Genomic DNA, 15,919 nt, shown 5'->3' on the forward strand with positions numbered 1-15,919 from the left:
CCTCCTCCTCCTCCTCCTCCTCCTCCTCCTCCTCCTCCACACTCAAGCATGGAAAGTGGTACTGTGGTAGAGGAAGAGATTGTGGTCCACCTTGCCTCCCTCCCTCCTCCTCCTCCTCCTCCTCCTCCTCCTCCTCCTCCTCCTCCTCCTCCTCCTCCTCCTCCTCCTCCTCCTTTCCCTTCCCATCAGGTGAAACAGAGCTTACCTGGGAATAATATACACCTGCAGTGGCTCGATTACAGGTGTTGGCCATTGCTTGCTTGTGTGTTTGTGTGTGTGTTTGTGTGTGTGTGTGTGTGTGTGTGTGTGTGTGTGTGTGTGTGTTGTTTCATATTTAACTGAAGCCTTTGCCAAAAATAAATGACTGTGAGAGGTGAAGTGTGTGGCGTTCATTGAATTAAGATTAAAATGATTTAATCCACCCCGCTTATTTCCGACATGTGTGGGTGGGTGAGTGGGTGGGTGGAACGGCGGTGGTGGTGGTGGGTGAGTCGCTTAGTCTAGTGAGTGGGAGTGAGTCTGGGGAAGGAGTAGAGTGGAGTGGGCAGCAGTGTGGAGTGTGTGAGAGTTCAAACGAGTGAGTGATACGCGGTAATCTTTGCTATTGACTGCTTGCATGTCCTCATTCTTGCCCCCTTCACCCCCACCACTCACACACACACACACACACACACACACACACACACACACACACACACACACACACACACACACACACACACACACACACACACCTCCTCCTCCTCCTCCTCCTCCTCCTCCTCCTCCTCCTCCTCCTCCTCCTCCTCCTCCTCCTCCTCCTCCTCCTGCAAGAACCCAAAGGTAATAAAAATAAAGTTCCCAACTACTACTACTACTACTACTACTACTACTACTACTACTACTACTACTACTACTACTACTACTACACCACCATCCCCTCACTGTGCATTCCTCTTAGTACGACCCATTCCCTGAGTGACACCACCTCCACCGCCACCTCCACCACCGCCACCCTTCCGGAAGAGTGGCAAGGCGCATGTCCTGCCACACAGAGGAGGCGGAGGCGGCGGCGGCGGTGGTGGTGGTGGCGGTGTTTGGCTCCTGCTGGGGGCGCGGCAGGAGGGTGGGCGGGAGGCTGAAGGTGGGTGTGGGCGGAGTTTGTGCTGGTGGAGCGGGAGGTCTGAGGGCTGAAGCGAGGTCAGGGAGTACGAAGCCTTTTAGGGGGACGGAAGGGGGGAAGGCGGGCGGCGAAGAGAGAAGGGGAGCGCCGCGCCCCTAGTGGATAGAATCAGTCTGGTTTCTGCAAGGCGCTCTCTCTCTCTCTCTCTCTCTCTCTCTCTCTCTCTCTCTCTCTCTCTCTCTCTCTCTCTCTCTCTTACGACACGCATGCGCAGTGGTCGCTTACTACACTGGGAGAAGGATCGTGGCGGTGGTGGTGGTGGTGGTGGCGGTGTGGTAATTGTGATGGTGATAGTGGTGAAGAAGACACTTGTGATAAGGATGGCGGTGGTGGTGCTGGAGGAGGAGATGTCATGCACAGTGGTAGAGGTGGATGGGAGTTGGAAGGCCATCATGAACATGGTGGTGGTGGTGGTGGTGAATGACACGGGCGGGGTACAGTACAGCAGAAATGCGGAGAGGGTGTTATGAAGTCATGGTGGTGGTGGTGATGTTGTTTGCTGTTGTGGTGGTGGTGGAGTTCGGGGGCTGCGGCTCAGAGGAGGACGAGGAGACATAGACAGACGCGGAAGAGGAAGAGGATAAAGCCTTTAGGATAACTTCCATCTCTCTCTCTCTCTCTCTCTCTCTCTCTCTCTCTCTCTCTCTCTCTCTCTCTCTCTCTCTCTCTCTCTCTCTCTCTCTCTTGCTTCTCTGTTTCTCTCTTTTCTCTCTTTCTCCTCCCCCTCCTTCTTTCCTCTCTTCGACTCCCTCCTCTTCATCCACTATATATATTCTCTCTCTCTCTCTCTCTCTCTCTCTCTCTCTCTCTCTCTCTCTCTCTCTCTCTCTCTCTCTCTCTCTCTCACCCTGGCTTGGCTTCCCTCTTCGCCAGTTCCCCACCCTCCCCTGTCGTCCATCCCTCCTCTCTGCTTCTCTCTCCACCCTTCCCATGCTTGTCCCCGCCCCTTGCCGTATGCACGCTCCCTCTCTCGCCTTGCTGGGCTGTGTGGGAAGCACGTGAACGTAGGTAGTGTGTGTACGTGTGTGTGTGTGTGTGTGTGTGTGTGTGTGTGTGTGTGTGTGTGTGTGTGTGTGTGTGTGTCCATGCGCCCACGAACACATGCACTCGAGGACAACCTTCAAGATGACCACACTGTGCGCTTTAGAGAGAGAGAGAGAGAGAGGTATATAGTTTTCTCTTCTATTTTCTTGTGTGTTTCTCATAGCGTGTGTATGTTTATAGAAAGCCAAAGTTTAAGTATTGGTCATCTTTATTTTGATGATTAGGATATTTGAGGGAGGAGTGAACTACGTTGTGTGTGTGTGTGTGTGTGTGTGTGTGTGTGTGTGTGTAGTATATTGGTCGTCATATGTGCATAGATAGATGAAGGGATAAATAAAAAGATAGATAGACAGATGGAAATATAGATAAGCAGACAGATGGAGAAATAGTTAGACAGACTGACAGAAAGAAGCCTATTGCAAAACACAGGTTACAAAATACAGCTCACAGTGAAAATACACTTTACTTTAACACACCCTGTAATTTGGCTGACACACGTGATCAGACAGGTGAGGGTGGAGCGTTCAGGTGTAAATGAGGCTCAGGTGTGTGTGTGTGTGTGTGTGTGTGTGTGTGTGTGTGTGTGTGTGTGTGTGTGTGTGTGTGTGTGTGTGTGTGTGTGTGTGTGTGTGTGTGTGTGTGTTGGCCGCTACCTACTACCTGTCCACAATTTATAGACAAGGTTAGGTAAGGTTGGGTCGTGATAAGTTACGTTTGGGTGAAGGCTTGTTAGTTAGTTAGGTTAAGTTAGTGTTGTGTTTAGTTTACAATGTATATGCAAACTTAGGTAAATACAGTTAAGGGTAAATAAAGCTGAAGATTAAAATAAGCTTAAGGTAAGGTTATTTTACCCTTGGATCAGGTTAGGTTTAATTAGGTTAGGTTTCAGTAGATTTTGAGATACCTCAGATCAGGTTAGGGTTGGGTTAAGTAAAGGCAAGGCTGAGTTAGGTGAGGTTGATATAGGATAGGTTAGGTTTGGTTGGATTAGGAAATTATAACGTTAAGTTTGTTAGGTTACATCAGATGAAGGCAAGGTTAGGTTAGATTAAAGCTGGGTTAGAGTTTAGTTAAGCTACATCAGATGAAGTTAGGGTCAGGTTTAGATTAATTAAGCTGGGTTAGGTTAGGCTTGGTTAGGTTACATCAGATTAAGTTTGCAACGTTAGGGTAATGCTAAGTAAAGTTGTGTTGTTAGATAAGCTTAGGTTGGGTTAGGTTACGTGAAAAGAGATTGTGTAAGGCCAAGGTAAGGCTAAGTAAGGTTAGGTTAGGTTAGGTTACATCAGATTAAGTTGTGTAAGGTTAGGATAAGGCTAAGTAAGGTTGTTTTGTGTTGTGTTAGGTTAGGTTATTGTGGATGGTGAACTCTGACTCGCAGGCTCAGGGATGAGTGGCCACGTTCCTGCCAGTCACCTAATTCAGATTAATGACACCGGCCGGGAATTATACGCTGGAAAAATAAATAGTTGCGGGTTTATTCATTAGCGTTAGTTTGCAGATTGGCGGTGTGGGGGTGGGGAGTTCCGCCAGCTGTGATTGCCTGGCTATGGAAGATACTAGTGCTTTGTTTCTCATTTTGATTTGTATTCTCTTGGAGTCATTTATTTTTCTTTCTGTTATTGGACTGAGTAAACAGATAGGTACAGGATTACTTGTTTATTTCTGGAACAAGATTGGCAATTTTTTTTTTCTCTCGACTTTCTTTGACATTTTGTGATTGACATTCTCTCTCTCTCTCTCTCTCTCTCTCTCTCTCTCTCTCTCTCTCTCTCTCTCTCTCTCTCTCTCTCTCTCTCTCTCTCTCTCATTTTTTCTACTATTGGTGCATCTCCTCAACAAATGAAAACATATATACGAAAATTACATATGTTTATAAGATAACGAGGCACTTTCCGTGCATTGAATCGTGTCATTCACTTAATGACTTACCAGCAACAACAGCAGTATTGTGGAGGTGGTGGTAGTGGTGGTGGTGGTGGCAGCGGCGGCGGCGGTGGTGGCGGTGTTGGTGGTGGTGGTGGTGGTGGTGGTGATGGTGGCAATGAAATCTGTGCACCTCTCTGTCAGCTTTTGTCCAACCCCTTTAATGAGGAAGTGACTTAACGGCCTCATTTTTATGCGCGCTTCCCGCCAGGTGATGCAATCGTAGCTCAGCGGACAGGTGAGCGCGGGGCACCTGTTACCGGTGTAGTAGTGAGTGTGCCGGGAGGGGGGGGTTATGCGCCTAGCTTTCCTCCCCTCCCTTCCTCCCTTGCCTCTCACACGCCGGGGAGTCAAATGCTGTGGCTTGGACGTGGTTAGGATATAGTTAAAGGGCTAACTGTCTCTGCCGTTTTTAACTCCTACAATACTGGGACACACTTTTACCTTGAGATTTATGTATGATTAGACCATTTTATTGACATCAGGAAGGATCTATGGAGGTCAGAAGATTAATGGCCACAGTCTTCACTATTTTAATTCCCCACATACGTTTCTGAAGCTGTATAAAATCACGAAATAGTAACCAGAATGAATATGGAAATGCGTCATGGTACTCAAAGGGTTAATAGTATTGGTTGTGTATGTCATGGACTGTTCACGTGTAAAAGTCTGATATATCGTGTTGCAGCTACCCTTATTTTCTTATGTTGTTAATTGGAGCCCAGGATTTTTTTTCAAATACTTTTATCTATATTTTTCCGTATTGTTATCTCTATATTCCAGGACTGTTATCTAATTCTTCCAGTATTCGTATTCACACCTAACATTTTTTTTTTCCTTTTACATCCGTTTCGCTCTGGTCCGATATTGAATCCATCGCCTCTCCGTAGCACAGTTGGCAGCGGTCAGCGGTCAACTTACTGCCTCGCCTTCCATAATTCACTGGGTACTACATCCCCTCGTTCCGTGTTCAGTGGTTTGTGGGAAAAGTTCGTGTGCGGGGCAAGTGAATTTTTGTGTGGCGTCCTTTTAAATAACGCTCGTGGCTGAAGATCGACTAAAGACCAAAATGAGAAGTGTTAATTCATGATTTTTACTACTTTCCAAACTCAACGAACTCAATCTCCGCATCCTCCTCCTCCACCTACTGTAGTTTGAAGCTCCGGGAGTCAGTTAGCGCAGTCTCTCTTGGTACCTCGTCAGGATCCACTGGTCCCCTTCAAGTTAAGTTCCATTGAATTTTACAGCCTCGTGGGTCATGTGGCGCGTGTGGTGGGAAGCAGCCAGGCGTGGTGGGCGTGGGAGAAGGACAGGTGCGCTGGGTTGGCAGGGCGTGGGGGTGACAGGTATGGTGGCCGTGGGAGAGGGATGGCGTGGTAGACATGGTAAAGGAAAGGGGGTAGGTGTGGTAAACGTAGGTTGGTTGGGGTAAAGGGAGGGGAGATGTTGGGTGGGAGGGTGGGGTGGAATAATCTCTTCTTCCCTCTCTCTCTCTCCCTCACCTTTGCTCCCCTTAGGAATGCATGCGTTTGTTATCTTGGTTTTTCTGTTCACCTTGCTAATTGTCTCACCCTCCTCCTCTCTCTCCTCTCTCTCTCTCTCTCTCTCTCTCTCTCTCTCTCTCTCTCTCTCCTCTCTCTCTCTCTCTCTCTCTCTCTCTCTCTCTCTCTCTCTCTCTCTCTCTCTCTCTCTCTCTCTCTCTCTCTCTCTCTCTCTCTCTCTCTCTCTCTCTCTCTCTCTCTCTCTCTCTCTCTCTCTCTCTCTCTCTCTCTCTCTCTCTCTCTCTCTCTCTCTCTCTCTCTCTCTCTCCTCTCCTCCTCCTCTCCCTCCAGAATCTGTTATCTCCCTCTCATAATCTGTATCTCCTGTCTCGTTTCACCTCCTTACTTTTCATCCACATTCTCTCTCTCTCTCTCTCTCTCTCTCTCTCTCTCTCTCTCTCTCTCTCTCTCTCTCTCTCTCTCTCTCTCTCTCTCTCTCTCTCTCTCCTCTCGTTTTCTCTTTCCTCCTCTTCCCTTTATTGTCCGTTCCACCCTCCGTTTCTCCTCAGCATCTCCTCCTCCTCCTCCTCCTCCTCCTCCTCCTCCTCCTCCTCCTCCTCTCTCGCGCCTCTCTCTCTTCCTTTCCTCTCCTCTCTCTCTCTCTCTCTCTCTCTCTCTCTCTCTCTCTCTCTCTCTCTCTCTCTCTCTCTCTCTCTCTCTCTCTCTCTCTCTTTCCTTGTTTTCTTCCTCAGGTCTTTTCTTGTCTCCTACTTCTTATCCTTCCCTCCCCTCCAGCTCCTTGGTTTCGTCCACATCCTTCTTCCTGCTAGTCGCTCCACCCTCCGCTCCTTCCTCCACCTCGCGCCTCTGCACCTTCGTCGTGTCTCCATTTTACATTACTCTGCCATTATATATCTCGCAAGGTAGCCATCTGTCCTCTCTCTTTCTCTCCATCTCCCTCTCCCTCTCCCTCTCCCACCCTGCCTGCCTCTCCCCCTCTCCTTTCCTCCCCCTCTCTCTCTCTCTCGCCCTCGCATCGCCTGGTGTGAGTTGTGTTGGTGGTTCAGAAAGTATGTATGTGTGTGTATGTGTGAGTGTCGCTGCCCGCCTCTCGCTTCCTTTTTGAGTGTTGAAGTGTCATCGCGACAGATAGATGTGGATACCCTTCTTGTGCTAGGCGGGGGTTTGGTCTGCCTGCGTTTACTTATGTGCTGTATTTATTGTTGTATGCTTAACGTGCGTGTCCCTGCGTGTCTCCCCTCATACAGATATTTTACACTCTGGAAGGTGAATGGCACACCACCACCACCACCACCACAACCACCAATACTATAATAGCAACAACGTTTTTCTATGATGAAGTTACTCCTAAGTGTGTGTGCCTCTTCTCCCCAGTCTCCTTATTCTCCCTTCTATCACTGGATAGAAAGGAACGAACGTGTGGTGCGGATGCCTCCTTCCCTTTCCCATCCACATCCCGCATCCAGCCAGCAGGACCCGCCTTGGCCACCACCACTACCACAACCACCATCACCTCCACCTCATTCACACGCTATAAATAAAGCTTCGGCTAGAGTGGAGGAGATATTCTTAGCCCTCAATGTGACAGTTGAGTAATGGAAAGTTGTGGTGGGCGCCGCGCAGCCTGGAGGGAGGGTGGCGGGCGGGCTGCGGGGTGCGGGCGGGGGCGTCCTCTGTGTCTTGCACCACACATGCGCCCCCAGCTGACGCGTACTGGCTCCCGAGATTCATTGACTCATCTTTTTCATCGGCGACTCGTGCCCCGTTGGTGATTTAGGGAACGCACTGGTCAGCTCTCGTCCGTACTGTGTGTGTGTGTGTGTGTGTGTGTGTGTGTCGAGAGAGAGAGAGAGAGAGAGAGTCCACAGCTTTTTTAGAATCACGTGAGTAACTGTGTGTGTGTGTGTGTGTGTGTGTGTGTGTGTGTGTGTGTGTGTGTGTGTGTGTGTTTTCATTGGTGTTAATCCTTTAGTTGAAGGCGGAGCAGCTTATCTCAAGGCTGATTTATATATAAGGAAGCGACACAAGCGTGATATGCAAAGGGCGCCGTGAAGCCAGACGGTCCTGCCATGTTAGGAAGGACGCCACAATGCGACCGCGACTGCACGCCTGTGTTATTTTTTTTTATTGTATTTTCCCTCGCCTCGTTCATGCCATCCCAATTCAAACATTAGTACAAGAAAGGAAATGTTTCCCTACAATATAAATAAGTTCCATTTCAACGTTTAAACTAGATTATTTGAAAATCAGAACATTCTAACCGTCCTTCTTGTAGCAGTGCTCCCACATGGCACAGTGCCGCCGCCATGACTATACTACTACTACTACTACTACTACTACTACTACTACTACTACTACTACTACTACTACTACTACTACTAACAGGATTGTCAGAGGCGTGGACGTGTACTGACGAGTGGCGTTGTTTCAGGTCGGGCGCGGACAGGCCGCGGAAGCCAGGCTGGCGAGGGGAGCGCGCTGATGCGACGCACGGCATCATTGGACACCATCTACCTCAAGGGACAGTGGCCCAAGGACGACCAACCCTTCACACAGCTGCTTCATGTAGACAAGGCCTCTCAGGTGGGTGGTGTGAGGAGGCGCTGTGACAACCCTTCTTTGCATGCCGAGGAAGCCTTATGCGCTCGCCCGTCACTTGGATCCTGCTTCCTGTTCCATAATTAATTTTTTTTACGTTCTTGTTAATGTGTGTGTGTGTGTGTGTGTGTGTGTGTGTGTGTGTGTGTGTGTGTGTGTGTGTGTGTGTGTGTGTGTGTGTTTCAATTTGGCTGCTCTTCGTTCAGCAATTTCACGTATGTGCTGTCTGTCTGTTCGTCAAGTGTTCCATATTCTTTATCATGGAAAAGGTTATAGAATTTTTTTTTTTACACCCACCTCCAACAAAAGTAACTAAAGTTGAAGCAACAGAATTTTTTTTTATTTGTTTTTTTTTTTTTTTTTTTTTTTTTTTTAGCAGCCTTGTGTTGACCGCACCTTTGGGAGAGGACGCACCGCCGCACCAGCAGTGTTACTCACTCACACCTTGGAAACACCTGGACTATTTCACTAAACACAACAGCTGATTGACAACATGACCCAGAGTGTTGATAACTGATGCTTTACTGCTGTGTGGAATAACTGTCTCCATGCCATTGACTCTTTCACTGTCAAGAATGCTCTTTGTTCATAAGAGAATGAAAAGTTAATTCTGAGTTTCCAAGGCTATAGTGGCCACTTATAAGGAATGACTGCAATCGTCAATAAAACATAAGTTTAAGCAGTTGATGATGATTAAGAGAAGTGTTGTTTAGTAGTAATAGGACATACAACACAGGACTGGCAGATAAGCTGTGTTTTAAATAATTATTCAATATGAATGTGCACATAGATCAAAATTGATCCATGCAACACTGCCCCTGCTTGTGTGATGTGTGTTGCAGCAAGTAATCTATTGAAAAGGAAACAAATACTGATATTGATAAGGTTGCATCCAAATAGTGATAACAGTACCAAATAGTAGTGTTCAGTTTGGAATGAAGGATGAATTAAAGAGTAATATACTGAAACCCAGCCTAGAAATAGAGTAGCTGCATAGAAAGGGAGCTCTCCAGTCATCAGTGAAAACAAAATAGAGGAATGTGTGAGCAAGGAATGAGATCATGATGCAAAGATTTGTGTGCAAGTAAAATCTGCCACCACATTTTTTCATTTTTTGACCTTCCAGAGGTGCGTGGATCCTGAATGGAGCAGAGCTTCAAAAATAGACACAGATAGGTCAGAGTTGAATAGAATGAAGGAATAAGGAGGATGAGGAGTTTGGTGTATTGATTAACTGACTGAATTTGTTAATTTTGATATTGTTTTAGGTTAATGTATATGTCTGTTTCATCTTACATTGCACAGTAATTATTAAAGCAAAATTAATTTGTACACCTTAAACAAATGCATTTCATCTTGTAGTAATATAGAGATGACAGGGCTGGAACAACCAACCAGTACTAAGAAAAGCAGTGAGCAATTTAGTGGGACTTATTTTTTGTTATCATAAGTTTATAGCTATGTGCTACCAGCCAACTCAAATGAGTCACTGGTTCATTCTAGGATTACCTAAAGTGTATTGTATTTTTTTTTTTTTTTTTTTTTTTTTTTTTTTTTTTTTTAAATGTTGCCTTTGGCCAGCTTTTTCCTCTTACTTTAGAAAAAAAAAATTTGTCACAGTGACAGAATACTAAGATTTCCAAAGTAGACCATCTCATTTGCTTGAAGTTGCTTGTTGTAATTTTCACACAGTGTCAGAAACATAAGAACATAAGAAAAGAGGGAAGCTGCAAGAGGCTGCCAGGCCTATACGAGGCAGTCCCTGTGTGTTTAAGCTACCTAATTCCATTTATCATCCCCATCCATGAAATTATCTAATTTTCTTTTAAAGCTCCCTATTGACTCAGCCCGGACTACATGACCACCAAGTCTGTTCCACTCATCAACCACTCTGTTCAAAAACCAGTTTCTTCCCATTTCTTTCCCTAAACCTGAATTTTTCAAGTTTAAACCCATTATATCTGGTTCTGTCCCTGCTACTGATCCTAAGAACTATATTCATGTCCCCTTTGTTGAAACCCTTATATCACTTAAATACTACTTCTATCAGGTCTCCTCTTAACCTACGTCTCTCTAAGGAATGCAGATTGAGTTTTTTTCAGTCTTGTTTCGTTGGGAATATCCTGCATTCCCTGTATCTTTTTAGTCATCCTCCTTTGCACTGACTCCAACAGAGCTATCTCCTTCCTATAATATGGGGACCAGAATTGTACCACATAGTCAAGATATGGCCTGACCAATGCCATATATAATTTTAGTATTACTTCAGGACTTCTGCTTTTAACACTTCTAAAAATGAATCCCAATACTCTATTCGCCTTATTCCTGGCCTCAATACATTGCTTCCTAGTACCGAGATCGAAGCTAACTATGACTCTTAAATCTTTCCCATACTTGGAACTTCCTATCGCCTCATTATCTATCATGTACCTATTGTAACATGCACTATACATCCTAACCTTTGTACTGTTTCCAGACCCCAGAAGAGTGGGCCTCAAGCTGTTACGGGGCACTGAGCTGGGCCCTCAGTGAAGAGCCTTACCAGAGTGGTAGCAATAGTAGTAGTAACAACAGCAGCAACAACAGCAGCAGAAGACCATCAGTGTCTGTGGTTCCCTCTCCGTGGCTGGGGGGTACCAGCCACCAGGCACCCTCTCCTTCAGGAGAACAGATTGACAAGTTTATCCGGCACCGGTGAGTTCCCTTGTTGCCCAGAGATGTTGCATATAGTTGTAGGGAATGAGTCAAAATGAAATAGCTCACAATATACATGAAATACGACTTGAAAATTTTGTTTTTTGTGATGCTTTACTTGGATGAAGGGTCATGATATGAATGTGACACGTGTTGCTGTCTCCCTCCAGGCTTCAACGAACCAACAAAGAAGGGACAAGTGGTAGTGGTCTCCGCTACAGTCCCGTACATGCTGATCACTCCGTCCTTGCTCCAACACCAGTTCACCTGAGACACCATGCCCTCCAACATGCAAATGGTGAGACTTACATTGACAAATTACTTGTATTTGCATCCCTGTTATGTTTTTGGGCTCCCAGCTTAAATATGGGATTATTGATTTCATGCATTACGTTATTCTTTTTTGTTTGCTGTAGTGGAAGGTAGTGCCATGCTTGATGAAGGATACTCTGTCCTCAGGTGGGTCCCGTGCCATCTCCATCCCACAGCTGCCCAAGCCACTGCTTCCTCCCCGACTGCGCAGCTCAGTGGAAGGTCTTAACCAAGAAATTGAACGCCTCGTTTTGCGACCGCCCCACATGCCTGGGGATGACCTAGATGATGTGGTGTGTCTTGCTTCATGTTGAATCTGATGCATTCCATTTGTTTTCTCTTATTTATTTTTGCATTAAATAAGGAGATGCAACCATTATTCATTTATGATGTACATTTTATTCATTATCATGTGCTCCTTGAATGAATAATTTATACCATCATTCTTTTCGTACTAAGGCTTGCTCTTCAGTGATGTGGGAAAGATGCTCAAGGCAACTGTGTTTCTTTTGCATTGCTGTTGCCTCATGATGTTTTAAAATTATTTATTTATTTACTTTGTGTGTGTGTGTGTGTGTGTGTGTGTGTGTGTGTGAGAGAGAGAGAGAGAGAGAGAGAGAGAGAGAGAGAGAGACTAGAAGAAACTGCATGGGATAGAAAATTTTATTAATACTGGAGATTGCAGCCAAAATTTATGAATTGCCTGAAGCAGTTTCTGAGTCTGAAGGAAGTTTCACAGTGCTGTTTTCTTAAAATAAGATTAATTTACATAAATAGCATTTATTCTCAGAACACCAACAGAACCTCTTTTCAGTGGAGTGAAGTCCCACGTGACGGCCGCAGAGCACCCATTGCTGAGTACCTGAGGTTTACAAGGAGCGTCGACACTCAAACACCTGCCAGAGGGTCAGCAGTGTCCGCTGCCAGTTCTGACCACACATCCCCCTCTCTATCCCCACCCACCTCCCCTCCACACAGTCAGGATGCTGCCATGCCATCCTCTACTCCAAGCCCAACTAGTACACAAACACTGGCTACTTCCCCTCACATTAACAAGTTCCTGGCACGGGAGCCTCCAGATGGCTGTGAGAGAGTGGCTCTCAAGCATCATGAAGACAGGTAATGCTTTGTCTCAAATTCAGTCACCTTTTGGATGCATATTTACTTAATATCAGTCTTTCTATGAAGAGAGAATGTTTTAGAAAGAAATATTTTTGAAGTTAAAGTGCAATTTTTTTCTCTCTAAGTACATAAATATATTATCTATTCCTCTTTTTTGTTGTTGATGAGAACTTTTCCATACAACACAGTACAAGCATGTGTAGCAAATTCTTACTTTGAATATGCAGTGAATAGTAACAAGTTCTCCTACAGGTCAGGGGTAACAAAGACAGGAGTGTGGCCAGCTGTCAGGCCCCCGGGTGCTTTCACTCTACGGGCCAGTCAGGGATCAGCCTTCTGTGCACCAGAGAGGATAGCAACAGAAGAGGAGTGTGGAGCCACTGCCCTCCAACCATGTCAGCATCAAACTGATTCTGTAAGTGTATATTGTCCTGTTTGTGCTGGTAGTCCTAGTGTGTGTCTGGAGGGAGAGAGTCCAGACCCAGAGATGGTGCAATATGTGCCCGAGGCCTGCCAGACCTCCCCATCCCACACAATGACATGTGACGTGGGTGTGTCCACAATGGTGCCCGGTCCTGCCAGCACAAGCATAGGGCCAGCCCCTGAACTCACTGCAGATCAATAGCGAAGGCCATGTTTTAGCACATTTTACAATTATTTTTGTCATCTTGCAGTTAACAGTTATCCTCAAAGTGGTTCAGACATTGTGGTTCTTAATAGCCATTATAGTGATTCATGAATATGCTTACTGAGTATTATTTGGTATGTATTAATGTACACAATGTATTAACTTTCAATGTGATTCCGCATTTCCAAGACAATTTTGTACGTATATCCCAATGTTGCATATTGTTCACTTAGAAGTGAATAAGCTCCCTTACATCTCAGGATTTAATGGATAAGTAGCCATTATAATGTAGATCTAACTGACACATTGTAGGGAACTGCTCATGTACTTACTTTGGTCCTCTCGGTGGGGACCAGACGACCCTCCAGCTAGGGAAACACTCTGACTTACACTAGTGTAACAGGAGCTTTTGTGATCATCTTAAGACATTTTGGGAATCAGTTGCTGTTTTGAAAGGAAAAAAAAATTTATTTTACACCCAGTAAATACCACTTTCAATTAATCAAATATGTATGTAGCTATTTATGAAGTGTTGTAATCAAATTTCTATGATAGGACTAATGAGCTTTATATTTTGATAAGTTGAATTGATTTTTATAGCATCTGTTGTCCTTGATTTAGGATGTCAGTGATGTGATAATTATCTTTGTGTCAATTAATCCCATAACTTGGAAATGTGAGGTTAATATTTAAAAAGAAAAATAAGTTTTTGTTGTGGTAATTTTGTGTGAAGCTGCTTTTAGATGCTGTTTTTTGGATTTTGATTGGCATATTACGTATCTTTGTATTGGCCTCATTGATCATCTCAGCCACATTACAACTCTAGGATGTTTATTTTAATCATCATTCATCCTTGTTGAAATTGGCACTCCAGTCATATGTTTGAAGGGACTTCAACACCTTCAAAGTAGCTGCATTACTATACCTGCAACTTGGAAATTATTCATCTGTGCAATGAGGAAACAGCCTGATAATGAACCATCAGAAACTGCAAGGAAATCAGTCTGACAATGGACCTTGCTCAGAGGAACCAGTCTGATCATGCATTATAAACACAATCTACACTATAAGAAGTTCCTTCTGGAAACCTGTGATAGATTTCTCGGATATCTGTGGATTTAACAAGATGTGGGTATGGACTTCGAATACTGGTGGTTGTGTGTGCCAACTGCTGTCTTGCTACTGTGGAGAGTGGCATTATTCAGCAAATATAAGTCAGTAATGGTTGGAGCATCCAAAATGTGTACCTCTATTTCACAAAACCCATTTTTGCAAACTCAAAAGGTCACAGTGAACAAGAATTCTAAGCCAGTGTTATTTGTGCTTTTTGGCATGGGTTAAACTTTTGATAGTGGTGCATAATCATAAACTTCAGTGAATACCTTACACTGGTGAAGAAAATGCAGTGTAACTAAATTGATTACTCTCATGACTGACTAAGATGCTGCTAGAGACTTGCCATCAGTAGCCTGGGTGGGAACAGCACCAGTGGTACCCAGCACACTAGGCAAAAACTGAAAACAAAAGCAAGAAACCAGACTCCAGTGTGTGGTTGTTTGCTGGTCTGTGCCTGCCACACCAGCCTCCTGTTGAAGGACCTCGGGTGTGCCTCGGCAAATCTCACTTCTCATTAAAAGCTCATTGAAGTAAGTTGTTTAGTTATACCTTTTAGTGTGCATACCTGTACAAAATATAATAGATGCAATTTTGTCTTTTGTTTACATAATGATCCACAGAAATTTTGGCCTACTATAACATGTACTACTTCTTGTTGGTAATGTTTGTAGGTTCTCTGAAAAGAAAATACAGTATACTGTTTGTGTTGTGAAGGTCAGCTGCTTCAGGGAGAGAAGGAGTCTTGCATCACCATAGTTTGCTTTTGTGTGCATATTTCTAACAATGGAACTATGTCATTTTCCTAAGTTAATGTGTCCCTGAATACTTCTGTACAGTGGTTACTCAAGTTGTACCAACCAATTTAATCATATGAATTATACAGCCATAAAAGACCAACTCTGGAAAATTCAGCAGACTGAGTTTTCTTGCTTATGTATTAGTTTACCAGTGACATGTCTAACAGTGTGGACTATGAATCATGTAGTTACAGTAAATGAGATTTTTCAATTATTTTGACTGTAAATCATGTTGTAGCCACAGTCAGTGAGCCTTTTCTGGTTAACTTACTGGAAAAAAAGTTGTAGTGAGGACATCCAGCAATCATGTTGGCTTCCTAGTGTTGTTAAATACAATAGTTATTGCATAACTTTAAGAATACAATCAACATGAACCTCTAAAGATTAGTAGAAAATAAGATAAAAGTTGTTATCACAGGGAAGTCTGGTTATGCAAGATATGCATTTCTGAGGATGGATGCATATGTCAAATATTAATTCAATAAAAAAAGAATAGAGCTGTATTTTCACAGCATAAATAACACTGTCCCCAAAGACTTCATTATTTCACTTGCATGCCTGTCCCCAAAATCAATTTATTATTTTTTCTTTGTCATAGTTGTGTATCTTTTTCCTTTTTTTCAGACTGGTAGAAAAGAAAATGCCAAAAGTTTCAATAGGTATGATTGTTTAAGATGTGAAAAAAAGTTCCCAGACATATTTTCTAACTGGAATCCCATTTATTACCACAGAGTAAGGCAGCAGCAATGCCATTGTGATACTTGATCATTCATCACATCATGAACACTGCAGTAGCTCATAAGTTATGGAAGGGTGTACCCATTCATTAAGCCTTGCTGACCAGTCACTTGTCACCACACTGTCACCTTCCTATTGGCCCACAGCATTTGTTTTTCCCTACCAAATTTTTCACATGTTCCTATAACAAGATATCAGCTGAAGTTATATTAACATTCATCATCTCTTTGCATGTATATATATATATATATATATATATATATATATATATATATATATA

At 44.2% G+C, this 15,919-nt stretch overlaps 1 protein-coding gene across 4 annotated transcripts in view; it reads left to right on the forward strand.

Annotated features, from left to right (window-relative positions):
- The window catches only part of LOC123505732 (glucocorticoid-induced transcript 1 protein-like), a 45,810-nt gene that overhangs the window by 27,135 nt on the left and 2,756 nt on the right, over positions 1-15,919 (forward strand). For 2 of the 4 annotated variants that reach the window (XM_045257382.1, XM_045257384.1), the window contains 6 exons: positions 8,066-8,217; positions 10,709-10,926; positions 11,097-11,224; positions 11,386-11,531; positions 12,053-12,357; positions 12,613-15,437. In XM_045257382.1, the coding sequence (XP_045113317.1) occupies positions 8,066-8,217; positions 10,709-10,926; positions 11,097-11,224; positions 11,386-11,531; positions 12,053-12,357; positions 12,613-12,985 (1,322 nt within the window). In that variant the 3' untranslated portion in view covers positions 12,986-15,437. Of the gene's footprint in view, positions 1-8,065; positions 8,218-10,708; positions 10,927-11,096; positions 11,225-11,385; positions 11,532-12,052; positions 12,358-12,612; positions 15,438-15,919 lie in introns of those variants that run through there. The other 2 variants (XR_006675245.1, XM_045257383.1) reach the window with 2 other exon arrangements.

Source organism: Portunus trituberculatus, chromosome 18 (assembly GCF_017591435.1).
Source record: "Portunus trituberculatus isolate SZX2019 chromosome 18, ASM1759143v1, whole genome shotgun sequence".
Taxonomy (NCBI): domain Eukaryota; kingdom Metazoa; phylum Arthropoda; class Malacostraca; order Decapoda; family Portunidae; genus Portunus; species Portunus trituberculatus.